At 40.5% G+C, this 23,028-nt stretch overlaps 1 protein-coding gene across 1 annotated transcript; it reads right to left on the bottom strand.

Annotated features, from left to right (window-relative positions):
- Nucleotides 1-1,366: 1,366 nt before the first annotated feature.
- On the bottom strand, nt 1,367-11,202 carry renbp (renin binding protein). Its single transcript, XM_069660508.1, has 11 exons — nt 11,122-11,202; nt 9,224-9,328; nt 9,054-9,129; nt 8,866-8,941; nt 6,913-7,118; nt 4,816-5,043; nt 4,612-4,693; nt 4,317-4,492; nt 4,054-4,185; nt 2,141-2,228; nt 1,367-1,918 (listed from the first exon to the last, which is right to left on the bottom strand). The coding sequence occupies exons 2-11, from the start codon at nt 9,322-9,324 to the stop codon at nt 1,854-1,856; spliced, it is 1,230 nt and encodes a 409-aa protein (XP_069516609.1). The 5' UTR covers nt 9,325-9,328; nt 11,122-11,202; the 3' UTR covers nt 1,367-1,853.
- Nucleotides 11,203-23,028: the final 11,826 nt, after the last annotated feature.

The following is a 23,028-nucleotide window of genomic DNA, read 5'->3' as shown; positions in this document are numbered from 1 at the left end:
TTTTATTCGCACTATCATAAAAAACCTGCTCTGTATTTTTCTCCTGGCGCTTGTACTCTATGCTTCCGCTCTTTACCGCGTCTGTTACAGTGAACTTCCGGTCTGTTACACAGGTTGTGTTCAATATAGCTATTACTTCCAGTTTCGTATTAATATAAACTTTGACAAAGACGTGCTTCTTTAAAGCACCCACTCTTGGTAAATGTTGTTTATAGATCTTGTGCGTTTTTTTAAACGGCTGTCTCTTTTTATTGACGCAATACGAAATGCGAACAGAAGTGTTAACAAACCGTGGTAGTGATTGAACTCTCCTTTTCTGCTAACTTCCGCCCAAACACTTCAACTTCCGGTTCCGGTTCTAAAGTCCATTTCTGTCTGTTTTTTCCTTTGTCCCACCAGAGGCCATCTGACTGAATAACAAATTCAATATCGGGTTTTTTTGCCATTGTAACAATGAGCAGTTGAAGCAGTGTAAAGTTTAAGGGCTTAATCTCCATTTTTGTCTTTAAAGCTCCAAGGCTGAGGACCTTCAAAATCAACATTAACAGCGACATCTGGTGGCGTGTAAATCATATCGCAGCCCTGCATAATGATGGTTCTGAAGCACCACTAAACGTTGGAAATATAATATACGCCCAAGAAACCATTGTGTTACATTTTTTTGCTAGTAATTCCATTAAATGTAGATGGAACTGTGCATGATAGTATCATTAAGGGATTTTTTTTACTGTCAAAAAAGCAGCTCTGAAATGGCTAACATGAAACATAAATAGTTAACTATGTTGGCTCAAGATTTTAAACTTCCTTCTTAATATTTCATTGTTGCATGGTGATGTTAATAAAGAGTGGTTGTTTCATTCATTTGGCTGTTTACTTTTAGGACATTTTTTTTGCATCAGGAGGAAATGTTACTAATACTGCTGCCAATACTACGAATAACTTCTGTTGAGGTTCTTTTCTATTAACTTATATTTGATGTTTTCATTTTACTCTTATTCTGTGCTGTAATTTTGGAGCAATCTGGCTCTAAAATCTCCTTTGATAAATAAATCAACTTATCATCCAATAATTGTTTAGTCATTTTCAATGCACACATTTGATATGTGCTTAGTTGAAAACCTACTGAAAATCAGACACGTTTGAGGCAGTATGTCTTAAAATATTTCGAATCATATACAATAAAAAGAAACAGAACGAAACATCTTAACTTGATTTAAACAACAAAAAGAAAATTAAAGCTTCCTTACATGAACCAAGAAAAAAACACACAAACAGGCGTCACATAAAGTCAAAACAGGTTCAATCACCTGACATTAATACTTCAGTGTCATTTTCTGTTAAACAACAAATAAATGTAATGAAAAGATTTGCACACAACAAAATACACATTTAATCATCAGCTGTAATATGAAAATATATAATTACACATTACACTGGCCTGTGCATCTATAGATGCCACGCATGTCACAAGCACAAAGATACTGTAGCTTTGATTTTTCCCTGATATCAATATAGTTCATCAGTATGTTAGTATAACACTTGGTATACTTGTTAAAGAAAACAGACATTTAAACGAATGAATTAGCAGTATAAACTGGAATGAAATGGACGTAAAGATACAGGCTCTTTAAAAGGTTCAGTCTGCATGTAGAAGGCACAGATTGATATCAAACATGTGATTCAGCCAGAAGAAACATGAAGAAGAATACCGATCGATGTTGTATTGCTTTAAGGAGCCTCTATGTGACTGCACATTTTTGTTATCATGGAACTCCACTTTGATGCAGGAAACAGACCCACAGATCAGATTTAATCCAAACTTCATAACATCTGTATCAGAGTGCTCTGTCCCTTTATGCCAGCAAATCATCCAGCAGACGCTCACACATGTACAGGCAGCGAGGCACATGGAAGAGACCTGAAGAAAAAACACACAGTTGTCCTGTTCACCAGAGGGCTCTGAGTTCACTGTCGTCATTAGTTTCTGGTGGTTTGTTTGGCAAATTACAGCCGAGAGAAAAAAACAGCTGAAAACTACATTGCTCATCATTTTTAAGCTCATCTGTGTTCCATTAGCATGTCCATTAAGGCCTCAAGTTTCTCTAGCATTCAGCCAGTCTCTTCTGAGCTAAGTTCTTACCTTTAAAGGGGCCTCCTTTAATATCCAGAGCTACTTTCCCTTCTCGTGTTAAGTAGCCAAACCACTCGCCCCCATCAGCATCAGGAAACTGCTCAGAGACAGGAACATGTACGGTGAAATATACACATGTATTCTGTATAATTGAAAGTAATCTTCACCATGTGCATAAAGCAGTTGTCTAGTAGATGACAATTAAAGTAATAATTCAACATTTTCTTTATGACAGTGTGATGATGTTAAGTATGATACTAGAGTCAGGACGTGGTTAGCCTAGCTTAGCACAAAGACTGGAAGCAGAGGGAAACAGCTAGCCTTGCTCCATCCAAACTGGTGTGTTTATTCTCTGAATAGAATAATTTGTGCATTCAGGGGCAGTACAGGCACAACAATACTAAACACGACTAAATCTCCCTCATATCATCGGCAGTGTAGCTACAGCCAGCAACCCATCCCAACCTCACCCAACCCCATTACAAATCACCTTCCTCACCACAAACACCCATACATTACAAAATGTGCCTCCACACAGAAAGCCTCTCATTTCACTCTCTCCTTTCTCGATGCCACGTTTTCTTCTTCCTTCTTTTTATTTGTTCTTTCTTTTCTGTTCTTTCTGTTTTATTTTGTTTCTGCTTTGGTAACTAATTGTCTTGTGTTTTGTATGTGTTGTACTGGGCTTCACTTGTCCTGCCGTCACATTTTCTCACAATAAAAAGAAAAAAAAACAACATGAGAATCTAATTTAGGCTGCAGGATCGAACCGACCCATAACTTCAGTAGCTGTTAACAAGGCGTCTGCTTTGCACCTGTTTTACACCGATTCCTGACTGCAAGTGATGCCAACCAGACATTTTAGGTCTTAAACCAGTGAAGATGTTGTAACCTGCTCTGCGTGCGCGGTGAGTCGCTTGTTAGACAAAAATCATTTTAACTATTTGAATTTCCGAGGGAGAAATTACTGCTAAAATACAGTCTCATCTTCTCTTGTGCTGCCGCATCCTCGGATCATATCTGGACAATATTCAAACTTGCTTGCTGAATGTTGAGAGTAGGTGTAAAGATGAAACTTAATTCAGCACTGCAAGGAGCTTTGTATCTATTTGAATGGCAAATATGCAAAGTAACTTCACCCTTTCTCTGAAGTAATCATCCAAAAGACTTCTAGTGTGTAAAACACACCAGCCACAAAAACCACGACCTTAGAGGTTCTTAAAAATGTAAGTTTTGTGAAGTTCAAGTACTGAAAAAGAGTGAGAATACGATGTTGCCAACCCTAACTCTACGATGCCTAATGTCATTAGTCGGTAAATAGCTGCAGCATGTAACTCCCTCTCTGTTTGAGTGCAGATTAAACCATTAAGATAAAACACATTCATAAGGGAGCCTTGGAGGTGTAAGTAGGAGTCATTTCGAACCTTTGACGGCTAACTGTTTCCCCATGCTTCCTCTTTTTCTGTGTATACGTACCCTCAAACAGTTTCAGAAGCCGACTGCCTTGCCTGTTCGATGCAATTCCCTTTCTCAGACTTGTTTTATCGGTCATTTTCCATGCTTTTACCACTGGCTAATAGTGTTTGAATATACCACGGGGGATCTGCACAGGGTGTTCGCTATGCTGTTCCTGTGTCTGGCTTCCCGCCAGCTCATCTGCTCCACGCAGCATAATGTGGCCATAGAGAGGTCCCATCAAAATAGTCCAGGTAAGTATTTTTAGTGGAGCAGATCTGTGAAGCTACTAAAGGCGCTGGTAGCTCTGGTGGAATCAGAAGCATTAACTAGACTTCCCGCTATCGGCTCCATGCCCCTTGGCAGGCTTTAGGGAGGCTAATCACGTCCTGACTGCACTGAGCACTCAGAATGAGACTGAAACCCACCTGAATATCTCACTACTATTTCCCAAAATAAAAACTCACATGTTTAAAGGTGTATTCATAAACTTGAGAGAATTTTTCCAGCAGCTCCGGCCTCTTGGTTTGGCTGTAGGCCATCAGGAAGGCGATGAGAGCCTCGCAGTGAGGCCACCACAGCTTCATGCTCCACTCCAGCTGCTCAAACACACGAGCAGAATCAGACGGCCTGCTTTGATGCTTTTTATACAACTCACAGAGCAGCCAAATGCAGACAAAGCTTTTTTCATCAGCAGCTACAGCTTAAAAAGAAACCATCATGGATTCACCTGAGTGGGGCAGTGACCGTCTACATCCAGGAAGTAGAGGAGGCCACCATGCTCTTTGTCCCAGCCGTACTGAAAAGGCAGCTCCACAAACTTGTTAATGGCGGTCTTCTGGAGCTCCTCGTCCCCCCGCTCTGCACTGAACTGCAGCAGGAACCAGCCAGCTTCCAGTGCGTGGCCTGAGACAGCACGTGGGCAAGGCCAGAGGAAAAATGGAAAATGTTGAGGGAAGCAAGGATGAACAGGAAGTACATCTCGACCTGAGCTTCCTCGTGCACTCACTGAGGTCAGTGTTTACCTGGGTTCTGCAGTCGGCCCTGGCAGCCCGGCAGCTCTGCTCCCTCCAATGACACGTTCTCTAAAATAGCCGTGCCGTCTCTCTGTGTCGAGTTACAGAAGAAGAAATAGAAAGAGTTATATTCAGCATCTTAAACAACCACCTGCCAGAGAAACGTCTAATACAGAGTGAGAGTAAAGGGAGGCATGTTTTCTGTGTCCATACCTGTACATGTTGTAGAATCTGTTTCACACACCAGCTGCCCAGCTCTCTGTACCTCTGAGCCACCTCCTCCCCCCGGCCTTCAGTCAGCTGCTGCACCAGACACAGGAGCATCATGGGAACCGCCATGCTGTTGGTGGGAACGTCTCCGGGAAGCTGCGGCCGTCCCAGACCTGACGAGTCCTCCCGAACCCAGTAGATCAGCTGCTCCATCATCTGTTCGGCCTCCAGCTAGCAACACAGAGCAGAGGGATCGAGTCTGTCTGTCTGTTGAAACCTTCAGAATAACACGGCCTGATGAAAGCTGAAGCACTTTATGTGTGTCCGCAAAACACACAGCATGTTAGCTAGCAATGCATCAAGCTAACACCTAACTCCAGCCACTTAAAGCCTTTTGTTTAAACAAATCAGTGCTGATGCTGCAGATCAACATCTGGTCCACACATTACAACAACAGTAACAATCGGATCGATTACCATGACATTTTAAATTATAAACAAGCTGCGGCAGAAAGTCACTCTCTCTGCTGCACAATACTTCAAGATTCATGACATTCCCAGGAGAATTTTAGGATTGTAAGATGGCCAATAGCTAAATGCTGACATAAGATGCATGTTAGCATTTAGCTCAAAGCATTTCCCTGCTTTAGCCTCCCGAGTTGCTAGCATGGCTGATGTATGAGCACTGATTTAAAGTAGAGCTAGTTACGCTCTTAGATGACCGACTTTTTGCAGTGCGGTTAGTAAATAAAAGGAAATTAATTTATGGATTTTAAAGGCTCCATTTTGTAAAAGAAAAGTTCAAATATTTTTAGGATCATGAAAGCATTTATGAATGTAGACTAAAGGTCTATTCAGCTCGAAGGAAAAAAACAGCAAGCTTCTCTGGTTGACGATGACTGAGATCTGACACGCTGTCACAACAATGTCTGAAGGAGACTTGAGATCATTTTGGGGAAGCGTGATTTAAATTTACCAAAAGAGGGAACTAGTTTTTCCCGTTACTCGATAAATTTCGACATTTTTTACTCTTCATGCACCATCAGCAGGAACTCTGTTGTACTGCAGTGTTTTTCATTAAGTTACTTTTTAAGAAATCTTTTTCCTTTTGAAGATTTGTTTTTATTTCTGATCGCAGGACGCTTGTTTTTACGATGAAATTCCAAAGTTAGTTTTTGTTGGATTTATAACAGATACTTACACCAGTCAGAAAAGGAACATATGACAGACATATGCAAATACACTTGTAATGAAAAGATTAAATATGTATATCAAGATTAGATAATGTTACATCCACCTCTTAAAATCATATTTGGGAGAAAAATGTGGTAATGATACGTTATAGATCAGTGGTTCTCAACTGGTCTGCCTCAGGACCCACCACCACCTCCTTAGTGACAAATAGCAACACAAATGTTTCAACCACTCGACCAGTAATTTAATAAAAAAGATGCAGTTTGGACCTGAGATGGAACGAAACATGACAGCATGTCAGCTTCACAAAACACAACAGTATATTAGTCAGCCAATATGACCATCAGGTATATATTCACTTTACTGTTCACTCAATGAGCCGCCTTTTGTCCACAGAAATAAACTAGAAAAGTTCAACGTAAATGCAGCTACTGTCGGGCTCATGACGCGATCAGTGGATACATCAGGTGTGAATGAACTACACTTCTACTGCATTGCAAGTCATAGGAAACCCATGCCCTTCAAAATAAAAGCGCAGCATTGACTTTTTGACAGAACTTTTTTTTTCAAGCACACATCCAAGACCCACTTTTGGGTCCCGACCCAACAGTTGAGAACCATGGTTAAAGATAATGAGTTGTAACAAATTAGACTTATAAAAAACTCAATTAATAGTCATAATGGTAAAAATAATGATAATAATAAATGAAAACATAAAAATACAAAGTGATAACTGTAATAAAAGAAACAATTTAAATAAATAAGTATGAAATAAAACAAAAGCACATATCTAATGCACATATATGTGTAGTTTCTTTTCAGGTTCGGACACGTTTTTAAAGGACCAACAGTTATTAAACTGTCTCCTCTTGAAATCGACAGTAAAGTTTGAATAATGTCTCCGTACCTGCATGTCCTTGTCCCCGGTGACCCTGCTCAGCTCGTCCATGGCCATGATGTAAAAACACTCGCTGAATATCGTCCTCTGAATTTTCACGGCTTTACCGTCTCTGGTTAAACAGAAGGCACATTTCCACTGAGCTGACCCGCTGCCGCCGCCGCCGCCGCTGCTGCTGCCGGACACGCGGGCAAACTTTCTGAGGAAGGATCCTCCTGAGATACAAACAACAACGTCAGCTTCAAACGATTGATGTTTGCAATGAGTAAAAAGCCGGGTTCTGTTAGATACAGAACAATGACAGCCTCATGGACTAATAAAGGAGGTGATATTTGAGGTAACGATATGTTCGTTCACAAGCCTCATCAACAGCTTGGGTTTATAAATGCTACAAAGTGCAAATTTTCTATACTATACTATTTACTATATGGACTCTACTTTTCTATACTTTAGTGACTAAATTAAAGATGAAACACCAAATCTGAGTTCATGTTTTGAACCTTGAAAAAAAGAATAAATGAGGGTTTGTTCTTCCTTTGTCTGCCTCGTACTGAAAACCCTTTTAAAAGCTCCCAGGCTAACACCACAAAATAAACACCAGTCAGGCTAACAGAATGCTTTTATTTCCTTTTTTCATTTTGCAGATCAGTGACCACATGCACTTTACTGTGGCTCGATGATGATCAGCAGAAAGTACAGACAAACACTCTCCTCTCTGTCATTAATCACGTAGATCTACAAAAAGAACCTGCGCTGCACCATCTGTTGCACAGGCTGACACGTGGATGAGAGAAACTCTGACGTCACATTAAGCTAATGTAACACTCGGGCTACACAACATCTGAGCATGCAGAAAGGTGAAAATATACTGAGGTCCACAAGTCAGAATTATTCAAAGTTTTGTTTTTAATGTTGAATTTAGATTATTTTTATTTTCAGATGTTTTAAGTGGAGGATTTCTGATGACTAAAAGGAGGGTAGGTTGTCCAAATATAAAACGATGTGCCTGCCGTCAAGGCTGAACAAACGCTGCTTTCCTCGTGGCTCATCAAAACTGAGGCTAAAAAACATATTACCAGTGTAGGGTTCATCTTCTAATGGACGTGAGAGAGAAGAGAGAAACACATAACTACTCAAACTAAGAGCTACTTTTCTAATCTGAGTTTTGGGATATTGTTTCTTTCCATGCGCTCCACTTGCTCCTCACATGGACAGTTTACCTGCACCGGCGTGTTTTCTAACCACTTAGTGTCGCTGAACAGATAAACTTTCAATGAAACAACTGCAAATGTTTGAGCGCTGGATCATTTAAGTGTGTTCAGATTAAACACAAAGCCAAAATTCTCCCTCCAGATGTGTCTGCTAAATAAACGCTGTCATCTCTCGGTTCGTCCCATCCCCCGGAGGAGCGCCCGTTCATCTGTCTGTGCTGAGTCTCAGTCTCACTGTAAACAGGAAGTTACACAGAGGCTGCACTCTGGCTTACTGCAGCGGGATGAAGCCCAAACAGAAACAGAATTTCTTGTGATCGACTTTAATTAACGGCTCTTCAGTTTGCTGAAAGAACAACATCATGATGCAGATTAGGAACAACATGAAGCTTTGTCAGGTCTGTCCTCAGGAGGAGAAGAACACTACTGTAACATGAGATGGAGGGCGGAGCCATCATTTATGATGCATTCAAGGAAGACGGGAAATCTGAACTTGCCATCAACTTCAACTTGTTCTGAACACACATGAAGAGATGCTCTGGTAAATCTGTGGCACCATTAACCGCATGTTTTTTTCACTGCAAGTCTATTTGACTTCAGTCGAGAAAGCGCTGTGACTAAACACAGGCAGTGTTTCTTTAACCAAACACTGTGCTCTCTGTTCCCCCTCACAGCAGCTGTGCAGTGTATCCGTGTACCCGCCTGCAGCTCATTCAGTAAACGTCCTGTCCTGCTTTAGATTCACACTCACCGGCTTTTGCAGCTTCCAGGATGTCAGGCCTGCGGAAGCGATCCATGGTTCGGTACAGGCGACAATACATCCACACCTGAGAGTCACACAAGCACAAACATTCACATAACATTGCATGATGTATTTTTAAGTTACAGGAGAGAGCTGGACGAACTTTGGTTTTAGTCTTAAATACAAAACAGTCAAACCTGTCGCCCCTGCAGCCACACGTACTTCAGCTCATCATACACCGTCCCGTCCCTCCCGATGCAGGTGAAGAAGCCTCTGAAACAGGAAGCAGAGGTTGGTCACAATGACACAGGCTGCGCGTATACAGACTAACTGTGAGAGTATCAGCACTCAAGAGTGACTACATTACCCATGTACGGTGTCGTGAGAGTATTTCAGCCAGAAGTCAACCACGTTGTCCAGCTCAGTGCGAATCCTCTCCCGACACTCCTCCAGCTCCAGCACAGACATTTTCCTTCAAGAAGAAAATAAACCTTCATTAGCCGTAAAAAGAATCTACTTTAAATGTAGAATCTGCAGGCACGGGGCCGGATTTAATACAGGAAGTGATCTGGTTTTCATTTGATGTTGTAGTCCGAGTATGTAGACCAATCAGCAGGATTTGGTTACATGCAGGAACAACAGCCTGGAGATGCAGGGCACAGAAAAGGAAGTCTTGGCATGAAGTCCTTTATCGCTGACCGCTGGCTACACCGGAAAACAGCTGGTAAATTTAAGGGATGGAGGAACACACTGATACAGATACAGATCGGTTTAGTGATATTATGTTAGTGAAACTGTATCGATAAAAAAAACCTGAATGTTTTTTAATTTATAGTTTGCAACAGATAATTTATCTTTTTTAATCGAGAAGGACGGACAGACAGACAGACAGACAGAGAGACAGACAGAGAGACAGACAGAGACAGAGAGACAGACAGAGAGACAGACAGAGAGACAGACAGAGACAGACAACAACACTGGCAAAAAAGAGAAAATCTATGCTGCTGAAAAATGAATCCACCTCTTAAGTTTCTTTAGGGTCAAACACTGTTATCAGCTGTTATTTTAGGCAGATGCAGATGTGGAAGAAGGATGAGGTGTCACAGGGACACACATTCATCCATAAATGTTATTTACTCCTTTTTCCCGCGATAACATCAGATGATCATAACTCGTATCTCCAAGAGCACAGGCTTAACTTCCCTCATCAGTGTGGGCGATGGCAGCACAGCATGTCCTGCTCTGTAACATCACAGTGAGCAGCCTGTTGTTCTGTTTTCTAGATCGACAGAAGATTATCCCGGTTATCACGAGAAAACCAGCGTTGTTATCTCGAGATAATGAGATAAATAAGTCCAGATCTCCAGAGTAGATAAAATGTATGGATGCATGTCCACTTAGGGCTTCCGTAGAAAAGACAGCATGTTGGAAATATTTTTTAAAGTTCCGCCAACATTTTTGTCACTGAATTAAAAACCCACCATTCCTTTGGGAGGAGGGAAAACAGACGGGAAGTCTGGACGTTTAAACCAAAACTATCTGCATGTTTAGAAGCACCAATGCCAACGGTAACATTTATTATTACTTTATTAACATTGACCTTTATTGTACTCTTCGACCTCACTGCATTTCTTTATCAGCAGATGAATCTTTCACACACAACATATGATGACTGTATAACATGCCACACACATAAACACGGCACAAAAGCAGCCATAACATTGTTCTTACATCTGTATGTACATTAATTGATCACGTAATCCAGGCCTATGCTGACCCTCCCGCACAATCTGGTGCTTTAAAGGGAGCCCAAATTTTGTTGACATCACTTCTGCATTTTTCGATCGATAATTTAATACAAGACTTCAAGGAATACTACTTTCACTATGTCAAAGATGTCACAAAGCACACCTCCTCCACCAAGTAGCCTCATATTTACTGATTTATTTAGTTGTTTATTGATGAGAACCGTTAAAACTTCAATGTTGAAGGCTGAAAGCACAAACCGGATTGTCTTCATGTAGCTGCGTTAACTTGGTGCATCTTTTACCATCAAAAATCCCAGTCAGGCTATCAATCAACTTGTTTTAAACTGTAACCCGCACAGGGTGTCTGTTTCTTCATGTTCTGAAACAGCGACAAAAGCATTAATCCTGCTGTCGGAGCATTTTGTTCGTGTGTAACGGACTCCTAAATGTCCTTCAGCAGGATTTAAAGCAGTGAGAAAACAGAGCAGACAGATGCTGCAGATAAAACAGTGTTTACCTTCTGCTCCCGGTTCACCGCAGACCGTGCACCAGCAGACAGCCTCCCCGGTAGCAGCGTTCAGCCTGCGGGTTGTGTGTTTATGGACTAGCCGTCATGTGACCCGCTCCCCCTCCTCCTGCTGGAGAGGAAGTGGGAAGCGGATCACAGCGGTCTGCTGAAGTAAATGTCCTCAGCTATCAAAAGACTGGAATGTGCACATGTTGCAGAAAATGTTGATTACTTGAGTGCTTTAAAGATCCTGCAGGAGGACAGAGGTCAGGATGAGAGCGGGAGTCAGCTGAGTGAACAAAACATCAGAGAAGTTGGAGAGTGATGAAGGAATATTTCTTATCCTTGCCTTTAAAAAAAGAAGAAGAAGCTTTTACAGCTCACAATAACAGACAACAAACCGAAAACAGGTGTGACCCACATTCAGGGGCGTGTCCAACATTTTGGGGTGGCAGAACTAGGGCACTGTCTTATGCGGGGGGCATAGGTGGAGTTTGAACTTAAAGGTCAGGGGTTCACAGAAAATAGAGGAAATGAAATGCTAACAACAGGCCGACCACAGAAACCGAACTCACACAAACCGGAAAACGTGATAGTAAAGCAGATACAGATCCTCAGCTGATTGCGTTTCTGCAGAGATGAGCCTCGCAGGCTCGTTCATGGACCGACCCCATTTATTATATGTTAACACACAGAGAGGTCTGTAGTGTTGCGGGATCGCTGGGCATTTATAACCCAGCCTATGAGGCTCCATTGTTTGTGAGCCTCTCAGACAATTTACTCTAGTACCGCACACCTCTCTTCGTTAGTATTTCTTCCCCACTTTCTGGCTGAAAGGAAGCAATGCGGTTCAGCGCTGTTGCCATTAGCAATGACAAGGCCAACAGCAGTTATTGTAAAATTCTCACCGTACCAGCTTGACTCAGTCTCTGTGCTGTCAGTCTCTTCTTTGGCCCGAGCTGATGTTGTGTTTAGAAAGAAGGCACAGAGTATATAAACGGCAACAGGAATGCAGTGGGGTTCACTTAACACCCCAGTGGCCGTAGACAAAAATGCAGACACATTTTTTTTATAACACAAAATTAATAATTTATTGTGATGCCTTGCTCTATAATAATAGATACAAATAGTAAACTAACTGTGCAACTGATTATTTTCATAAAGCTGTGGTACGGCAGCCTGCAGGGACACTCACACGCACCCATGACAGGCAGAGAGAAGAAGGAGAGGTTAGCGGTCAACATTCTGTAATATGCTGATGTATTTTGTTTTATTCTTTATCATTATTATTTGATTATTTGATGTTAGTATTAGAATTACATCTATTATTTACTCTTTTGTCTCACTTGAAGGATTCTGTTATATTTGCTGCTCTTGATACATCTGTTGTTTTTTTTCTTTATTTCACCGTATGTTACTAAATGTCCATGTTGTTTATGTTTCATGTTATTTCTGTTTTTTTACCCACAGACACGAAGAAAACAGTGAAAAAACTCTGTTGTTTCTATGTTACATACATTAGGGATTTAACAGACGTCTCTCTTTAAAGTTATGTTATATATTTTGTTTACAGTTTTCCAATTATCAAAAATATATCTTAGATAATATTACAAAAACTGAATACCAATATGTGAAAATACCTTGTAACTTAATTGTCATTGTGTAAGAAGATTTATTATATATTTTACTTCAGATATTTTTTTGTGTCTGTTTAACTGTCAAGTTGATCTTCAGCAAGTGATTGGAGTCTTTAATGACTCGCTCATGTTTAGCACCATCTAGTGGACAAACACATTAATCATAATTAAACTGTGTATTAATCTTAAAAGAAATAACCAATGATTCATAAGTTATAAAATCCTTGAAATGTTTGGTTTTATTCTTTATTGTTATCATATTAAATGATAAATAATTAAACGTATTTAAATATAATAATTACATCTCTCATGAACTCTGTTGTCTTTTATATTTGCTGCTCTTGATACATCTGTTGTACTTTTCAACATTTTAATTATTCTCGGCCGTATTTGTATTTTGTATTTCTTTATTTCACCTTACGTTACATGTCCATGTTATTTATGTGTCGTGTTGTTTCTGTTTTGTTTGTTTACCTCTAAAAACTGATTTTAAAAAAGGGATAATTCTTTGGTTTTCTGGATTATTTGACAGTAAATCAAAGGTTCATGATATATAAGGGATTTTAACAGACGTCCCTCTTTGAAGTTATTATTATTATTATTATTTTTACAATTTTAGATTTCTCAAAAATATATCTAAGATAATGAAACATCAAAAAACTTAAGACATATGTCAAAATACCTTTTAACCTATTTGTCATTGTGTAAATAGATTTAATATATATTTTGCTTTTGATATTTCTTCAAAGTCAAGTTGATCTTCAGCGAGTGATTCACTTTTAAAGCCCAGCAGAGCCTTTTCCTTAATGACGCGCTCATGTTTAGCCCATGTCTGGTCCAGATATTAACTGAAGGTTGGAACATTTTCTGTCACGGAATCAAACCCCACTCTCTTAATAATATAACTGATTTTCAGTTCACTTTGTAGCAAGTAATGAACGTCGTTGGCCTTGTATTTAAGTACAATTATTACATTTTATTCATTTTGTAAGAGAGTAAGAATATTCTCTTTGTGAGTGCGGCTGGAGGAGGCTGAGGCCGGAGCATCAGGCTCCGTTTGTTCAGCTCCATCAGAAGAACAGTTCACTCATCCTACAGGCAGGGAGGTCGTCTCCTTCACAGCGCACGCTGCCTCCTTGGCTCTGGACTCGTTTCCTCCTCGTTTCCTTTCCTCTCTATAAAAGACAAATGATGGACAAGGCGAGACATTAATTAATTAACCACTTCAGTAATGAGGAGACAAAAATCACAGTGTAAGAAATCTGATGAGTTAGAATAAAGTAGATTTACCTTTTTTTGTAAGATGGCTGACAGTGTGTAATGTCTCCTCCTCTCGTCTCAGCTCCTCTTCTCGCTCTCTAAAACACAAACAAGAGGAACAACAGTGAATAACTTCAGCACTGAGAAACTAAAGTTTCTGATAATAACAAATCAATGAGTATTTACCTTTTGAAATGAGAGCGCAGACGGTGCAGGCTGCCTCCTCTGCTCCTCTCTGGTCACCTTTCTGGTCTCATCTGGTCCGGACTCGTTTCCTCTCCTCTCTATAAAAGACAAATTATTCATAGAAGAGACAACAGTTAATAAAAAAAACTTCAGACAACAGAAGAATACTTTAACTTTGTGGGAATGTCTGACATGAATTAGAATAACGTAGACTTATCTTTTTTTAAAGATGGTTCACAGTGTATGCTGTCCCCTCAGCTCCTCTCTGGTCCCTCCTGGTCTGGTCCCGTCTCTTCTGGTCTGGTCTGGTTCTCCTGGTCTGGGCTCGTCTGGTCTCTCCTGGTCTTGTTTCCTTTCTTCTCTCTAAAATTCAAATGATGGATAACAAGAGACATTAGGTAACAAAGAACTTCAGCAAACAAAAGAAGAACTTCACTGTGTAAGAAATTTACAGATAGAAATAAAAAAGTATATTACTCTTTTTTTGTAAGATGGTTGACAGTGGATACTCTCTCCTCTGCTCCTCTGTGGTCTCCTCTGCTCCTCTCTGGTCTTCCCTGCTCCTCTCTGGTCTCATCTGGTCCCTCCTGGTCTCCTCTGGTCCCTCCTGGTCTCCTCTGCTCCTCTCTGGTCTCCTCTGCTCCTCTGTGGTCTCCTCTGCTTCTCTGTGGTCTCCCCTGCTCCTCTGTGGTCTCCTCTGCTCCTCTCTGGTCTCATCTGGTCCCTCCTGGTCTCCTCTGCTCCTCTGTGGTCTTCCCTGCTCCTCTCTGGTCTCCCCTGCCCCTCTCTAGTCTCCCCTGCTCCTCTCTGGTCTCCTCTGCTCCTCTGTGGTCTCCTCTGCTCCTCTCTGGTCTCCTCTGCTCCTCTCTGGTCTCCTCTGCTCCTCTCTGGTCTCATCTGGTCCCTCCTGGTCTGGTCTGGTCCCGTCCGGTCTGGTCTGGAGTTGTTCCTCTCCTCTCTCTGAAAAACAAATAACAGATAAAATTAGACAGTTAATCAACAACTTCTGCAACCAGCAGGGGCCTCAGCAGCCCTGCAATACGCATGGGCCAGCTGTGATGACCAAACAGTCATTCACAGGCGGAGGCGTTTCCCTGCTGGAGGCAGACTGCTGCCCTCCGTGTCCCTCCTCCTCTTTCTCGGCCTCTTCGCACACTCACTGGACTCGCTGGTGAAGCGACAATAAAACAATAAAACAATAAAACAATAAAAAAAACCCCAAACAAATCCATCCTCAATGTAACAGAGTTAGGAATAACCTTTATTGTGGAATTTCTGCAACATTGATGTGACTGTATTGTTGATGTTGCTCTGTCGCCACCTGGTGGATCAAAAGCGCAACTGCATGGGTAGGGCTCCGTGTTGTACTGTGAACAGTACTTACCTCAGCAAAGGAAGAATCTCATGAGCTGAAGGTGGGTGCGTGGTTGCAATGGTGCAGTCGATGTTTAAATGTTTGCTTTAAAACAGTTGCATTGCTCAAACCCTGAATTGAAGCCAAAACGGCCCTTCTAATGTTTTCGGCTAATTCGGCTGGGACGATAGGCCACTCCACCATGCAGGTCAGACCGCTGAGCCAGAGAGCCAGAGAGCCAGAGAGTAGCAGTAAGGAAGCGGCTGGGACGATGGATGGATGTATAGTTGGATGGATGGATGTATAGTTGGATGGATGTATAGATGGATGTATAGTTGGATGAATTTATAGTTGGATGGCTGTATAGATGGATGGATGGATGTATAGTTGGATGGATGTATAGTTGGATGTATAGTTGGATGGATGTATAGATGGATGGATGGATGGATGTATAGTTGGATGTATAGATGGATGTATGTATAGTTGGAAGTATAGTTGGATGGATGTATAGTTAGATGTATAGATGGATGGATGTATAGTTGGAAGTATAGTTGGATGTATAGTTGGATGTATAGATGGATGGATGTATAGATGGATGGATGGATGGAAGTATAGTTAGATGTATAGATGGATGGATGTATAGTTAGATGTATAGATGGATGGATGTATAGTTAGATGTATAGTTGGATGTATAGATGGATGTATGTATAGTTAGATGTATAGTTGGAAGTATAGTTGGATGGATGTATAGTTAGATGTATAGTTGGATGGATGTATAGTTAGATGTATAGATGGATGGATGTATAGTTAGATGTATAGATGGATGGATGTATAGTTAGATGTATAGTTGGATGTATAGATGGATGTATGTATAGTTAGATGTATAGATGGATGGATGTATAGTTAGATGTATAGATGGATGGATGTATAGTTAGATGTATAGTTAGATGTATAGTTGGATGGATGTATAGTTAGATGTATAGATGGATGGATGTATAGTTAGATGTATAGTTGGAAGTATAGTTGGATGGATGTATAGTTAGATGTATAGATGGATGGATGTATAGTTAGATGTATAGATGGATGGATGTATAGTTAGATGTATAGTTGGATGTATAGATGGATGTATGTATAGTTAGATGTATAGTTGGAAGTATAGTTGGATGGATGTATAGTTAGATGTATAGTTGGATGTATAGTTGGATGTATAGATGGATGGATGTATAGATGGATGGATGGATGGATGTATAGTTAGATGTATAGATGGATGTATGTATAGTTAGATGTATAGTTGGAAGTATAGTTGGATGGATGTATAGTTAGATGTATAGTTGGATGTATAGTTGGATGTATAGATGGATGGATGTATAGATGGATGGATGGATGGATGTATAGTTAGATGTATAGATGGATGGATGTATAGTTAGATGTATAGTTGGATGTATAGATGGATGTATGTATAGTTAGATGTATAGTTGGAAGTATAGTTGGATGGATGTATAGTTAGATGTATAGTTGGATGTATAGTTGGATGTATAGATGGATGGATGTATAGATGGATGGATGGATGTATGTATAGTTAGATGTATAGTTGGAAGTATAGTTGGATGGATGTATAGTTAGATGTATAGTTGGATGTATAGTTGGATGTATAGATGGATGGATGTATAGATGGATGGATGGATGGATGTATAGTTAGATGTATAGTTAGATGTATAGTTGGATGGATGTATAGTTAGATGTATAGATGGATGGATGTATAGTTAGATGTATAGTTGGATGTATAGATGGATGTATGTATAGTTAGATGTATAGTTGGAAGTATAGTTGGATGGATGTATAGTTAGATGTATAGTTGGATGTATAGTTGGATGTATAGATGGATGGATGTATAGATGTATAGATGGATGGATGTATAGTTAGATGTATAGATGGATGGATGTATAGTTAGATGTATAGTTGGATGTATAGATGGATGTATGTATAGTTAGATGTATAGTTGGAAGTATAGTTGGATGGATGTATAGTTAGATGTATAGTTGGATGTATAGTTGGATGTATAGATGGATGGATGTATAGATGTATAGATGGATGGATGTATAGTTAGATGTATAGATGGATGGATGTATAGTTAGATGTATAGTTGGATGTATAGATGGATGTATGTATAGTTAGATGTATAGTTGGAAGTATAGTTGGATGGATGTATAGTTAGATGTATAGTTGGATGTATAGTTGGATGTATAGATGGATGGATGTATAGATGGATGGATGGATGGAAGTATAGTTAGATGTATAGATGGATGGATGTATAGTTGGATGTATAGATGGATGTATAGATGGATGTATAGTTGGATGTATAGATGGATGGATGTATAGTTGGATGTATGTATAGATGGATGGATGTATAGTTGGAAGTATAGTTGGATGTATAGATGGATGGATGTATAGATGGATGGATGGATGGATGTATAGTTAGATGTATAGATGGATGGATGTATAGTTAGATGTATAGATGGATGTATAGATGGATGGATGTATAGTTGGATGTATAGATGGATGGATGTATAGTTGGATGTATAGATGGATGTATAGTTGGATGAATAGACAGACAGACAGATGGATGTACTTTATTGGTCCCAAACTGGGAAATCAAAAATCAATTTTCTAGGCTACGACCAATAAAAACTTTGTTATATAAAACTAAAATAAATTAAAGCCCGATTATATTAGGACCAAATCGATTACAGTCACTCACAGACCAATAGGCCTGGATTAATAATTAATAATTAAATGGGCTTCATTTGTTTTTTAAAGTGGACTTTCGTTATAACAAAACATAATAATTAAATTAGTATAATAACATGATTATAAAATTGTGCTCTGATATGTAAAAAACGTAATAATGAATTGAATTAAATGATTTTTTTATGTCTTGCTATTTAATTATCAGCCCGTGTGGATCAATACATAGACCTATGTGTTTTACAGCACAAGTGAAAAATATGGTAAATATGGCAAATTTTATGGAAACATTATTATTTTTTTGTTCCTCAGTATCCTGACGTGTCTGATGAACACTGCAGCAGGTTGATGGCTCAAATATAGCTTAATAATACGTATTTTCACTAAGTATAGCCCAGTTTTAGCAACTCACTACGCTTCCGAGGCTGGCGACTAGCACGCCGAAGCTAACAACCCACTGGATCTGTTACTGGACAGGCTGGTAATTCGGAAGCTCATGACCAGCCTAGCCAGTCGCCAAGCCAATGGGTTGCTATGTTAAACGCATGACTTGCCACCCTGGTCGAATGAACAGGCGGCCAGTTAACGGCCTGCACTGCGCTGACTTATCACTGGCCAGATCAATAGCTGGCTTGGGCAAGGACATAGCCTCCTTCGGCCTCTCAATAGTCTTAATTTTGTCCTTTTCCCTGCACCATACTGTTTAACACGAGGACTTGTTACCTTTCAGTCTGCAGTCAAACACACGATAGATCCACATCAGACACTTTTAAGATTCAAGAAAGAGACTTTTATTGATGCAGTGATATTTAAACACAGAGTGGACTCAGAGAGAGAAACACAGAGTGAAGAGAAGCATCAGAAAAACATTCAGAACAACAAAAACAAAGTGATATTAAAGTCTGTTCCTCACAAGAACTCAGTGACGGCTCGCTGCTCTGTTACACAACAGGTAAAAATCCTTCATTTCAAATAAGACATTTAATTTAACGTCCTCTCTTCCTCCGCGCTGTGTTTCTGATCATGCTTCAGTGTTTATGTCGTCTGTGTTTGCTGTTCATGCCTTTGTTTCTCTTTTCTTGCAGCACGTTTCCCTTCAGACTTTATGTGTTTTGGTTTCTGCATGGTTTCTGTTTCTGCTGCTGTTTTCCTCTGATGGAAGAGCTTCAGGCCGCTGGAGCACGTTTGCCCGTGTCGGCCTCTGTACAAATGTGCACTCGGACTCAGGTTTGAACTGATTTGAATTTGGGGTCAAAGGTCAAAGATTGCTGTGACCTCTCAAAAATGATATAAACTTCAACTCGACTGGTTGATGATATTTGCAGCATAATATTACATCATATAAGATTGTAATAACTTGTAAACCACAGCAGCAGAGAGGATATATTTATAGATGCTGTTCTTGGTGTGGACGGCTCTTAAGGCTGGATTTTAAAGCTGCTATTTACAGAAGCCCTGAGCGAACATGCCTCCTACATTTCATTTACTCTGTTTTCCCGTGATAACGACTCATTTCAGTTGTTTCCTGGAGGTCACCGTAACGTCAGATGATCATAACTCGTATCACCAATCGAACATAGAAACAGGCTGAACTTCCCTCATCAGTGTGGGCGATGGCAGCATGGCATGTCCTGCTCTGTAATTATAGAAGAAAATAAAAACAATCCCAGGTACCTTTTCAGCGCTGTAGCCAGGCTGACAGAGAGTCACAGCTCCATTGAGCCATGTTTTCCTATAGCCCTCAGCAGTGATGATTTCATGAGCTTCTTTAATGACAAAATCCTAAAGATTAGAGACTCTGTAACCTGCTGCCCTTAACTGGTGCAGATGTATCTTTGGAAACTGCTCAAAAACCTGATGTTTACACTGTTTGTCTCCAATTGACCTTCCTGAGCTAAATTCTCTAATCACTCCGTCTAAACCATCGACCTGTCTTTTAGACCCGATTCCAACCAAGCTGCTGAAGGAAGTCTTTCCCTCAATCAGCACCTCTTTACTAGATATGATCAATATGTCTTTATCGACAGGCGATGTACCCCAGTCTTTTAAACTAGCTGTAATGAAACCTCTGCCCTAGATGGCATCATCCTGGCCTCCAGCACTACTGTTAGGAATCTGGGAGTTCTGTTTGATCAGGATATGTCCTTCATCTCCCACAGAAAACAAATATCAAGGACAGCCTTCTTTCACCGTCACAACAAACATCAGACACATCCTGTCTCAACACGATGCAGAAAAACTCGTCCATGCATTCGTTACTTCCAGGTTGGATTATTGTAACTCGTTACTATCAGGCTGCCCTAATAAGTCACTAAAAACTCTGCAGCTGGTACAAAATGCTGCAGCACGTGTGCTGACAAGAACGAGGAAGAGAGATCACATCTCTCCTGTATTAGCCTCTCTGCACTGGCTTCCTGTGAAATCTAGAATAGAATTTAAAATCCTTCTTCTTACTTACAAAGCTCTTAATGGTCAGGCACCATCATATCTGAAAGAGCTCATAGTGCCATATTACCCCTCTAGAACATTGCGCTCCCAGGATGCAGGCCTGCTTGTGGTACCTAAAGTCTCTAAGAGTAGTGTTGGAGGTAGAGCCTTCAATTACCAGGCCCCCCTCCTCTGGAACAATCTACCAGTCAGGGTCCGGGAGGCAGACACCCTCTCTTCTTTTAAGAGTTCAAACTTTCCTCTTTGACAAAGCTTATAGTTAGGGCTGGCTCAGGCTGGGACCAGCCCAGAGTTATGCTGCTATAGGTTTAGACTGCCGGGGGGATCTGACACACCAAGTCTCTCTCTCTCTCTCTCTCTCTCTCTCTCTCTCTCTCTCTCTGTCTGTCTGCCTCTCTCTCTCTCTCTCTCTCTCTCTCTCTCTCTCTCTTATATTAATGCAGCTCATTAACTCTGTGTCTTCTTGTCCCATTAACGTTACTAACCATATATCTTCCCGGGAGTTCTTGCGCTCCCTTGTCTCGTAGGTTCTTCTGCTGACCTGCTGTAAAGTGTCTTGAGATAACTCTGGTTATGATTTGGCGCTATACAAATAACATTTGATTTGAATCTGATTTAATATCACAGCGAGCAGCCTGTTGGTCTGTTTTCTACATCGACACTAAATGATCCGTTATCACGAGAGAACCAGCTTTGTTCTCTGGAGATAACCAGATAAAGAAGTCGAGATCTTCAGCAAACAACTGAAATGACTCGTCATCGTCTGTGTGAGACGTGACTGTGGTTCATGTGCTGCTGACACATTAAAGCTGCTGCAGAAGGTGAAAAACAAGAAAGCAAAAGAACAAGAAAATAAACAGATGAATATAAAATAAGACTTTGTGTTTATAACAGACTGTTGAAGGACCCACTTTGTGTTTGTGTTTATAGTGTGTGTGTTTGTAGCATGAGTGACAACCTCAGCTGACGTCAGCTCAGCTTCATGGAGAGAAATGAAACAATTCTCTGCTTCACAAACACGAGAGCTGAACACTGAGTCTGCTGCACGACCTCTGCTTGACCTCTCTGATGGACCAATCACTGTGTGTCGGTAAACTGTCTGCATGTTCAGGTTTGTTCTGTCAGCTCCTGAGGAGAGAAGAGATTTAATTATAACAGGAACATTTTATAAAACCTGAAAGAGTCAGTCAGTGAACATGTCAGAGGAACACTCTGCTGTCTCACCTGCTCATCTTCTGATACGTGCGAGATACCTCTGTTCATTTAAGAGAAATATTAATGAGTGAGTGACATCATTTAATTATTTCACTGTCAAATGGATTCAGTCAGTGAACATGTCAGAGGAACACTCTGCTGTCTCACCTGGTCTCTTCTGATACGTGTGAGAAACATCTGTTCCTTTAAGAGAAATATTAATGAGTGAGTGACATCATTTAATTATTTCACTGTTAAATGGATTGAGAGTAAAGAGAGAAGAAAACATACCAGATCATGAATTTCTTCTTTTCTTTCTCTCCCTGTAATAAAACATAAACAATGAATAAAAACTTGATGATGTCACAGACAGTATTATCTATCAAAACATGATCAAGTTTTTATTGACACAAAGAAAATCTTACTTTTGATTTGAAGTCTTTTTATGAGAGCCACGACAACTGCAATGAACAACAAAGTCCCAACAACACAGACTGTCACTAATATCCCGGCTGTATTCAGTCCTCCACATTGAGCATCAGTTGAAACAGTTCCTGGTTCCAGCATCTGTAGTAACTTTGATCCACACCTGTAATGACAGAGGGACATTTATTCGAGGAACACCTGTACGAGCTCATGAACTCATGAAGGTGTGTCCCTGTCTGATGTGAAGCTTCACTCACCGTGTGTGTGGCTGACAAGATGTAAACGTCCCATCTGAAAATGTTCCACCTCCGCAGTCAGAGCACTCAGCGTCTCTCTGTGACGTTCCTGCACACAGCACATTTATTAAAACCATTTCAAATGAGATTTTAGACGTGATTTTGTCTCATAATTTTATCATTAGAAATAAAACTCACCTCTCTGTCTGATGTATTGTCCTGGTCTGCAGCGTGTGTAACTCCGTGCTGCTGCACAGCTGTCCTCTGCAGAGTCTGTGCAGTAAAATCCTTCCAGTGGTTCACAAACTGTGTCTGATGTTTGGGTACATGACGTCTTTATCCTCACACCAGAACCTGTCAGCACACACACAGAGGTTAATATGGACCTACTCGACCCATCAGCCAAACACACCTGGCAGATATCTTCTCT

Source organism: Semicossyphus pulcher, unplaced genomic scaffold (assembly GCF_022749685.1).
Source record: "Semicossyphus pulcher isolate SPU_LCO1_2020_fin unplaced genomic scaffold, fSemPul1.0.p SCAF_13, whole genome shotgun sequence".
Lineage (NCBI taxonomy): Eukaryota > Metazoa > Chordata > Actinopteri > Labriformes > Labridae > Semicossyphus > Semicossyphus pulcher.
Note: the sequence above shows the minus strand (reverse complement) of the source record. Positions and strands in the feature narration are given on the sequence as shown.

What these genes read in the sequence shown, in the direction of transcription:
- renbp (XM_069660508.1), bottom strand. Translation starts at nt 9,324, where the DNA reads ATGTCTGTGCTGGAGCTGGAGGAGTGTCGGGAGAGGATTCGCACTGAG. An exon ending in TGTGGCTGCAGGGGCGACAG is followed by an intron (nt 8,942 to 9,053) that starts GTTTGACTGTTT and finishes TGTGACTCTCAG; the next exon opens with GTGTGGATGTATTGTCGCCT. An exon ending in ACGGTCACTGCCCCACTCAG is followed by an intron (nt 4,186 to 4,316) that starts GTGAATCCATGA and finishes GTGTTTGAGCAG; the next exon opens with CTGGAGTGGAGCATGAAGCT.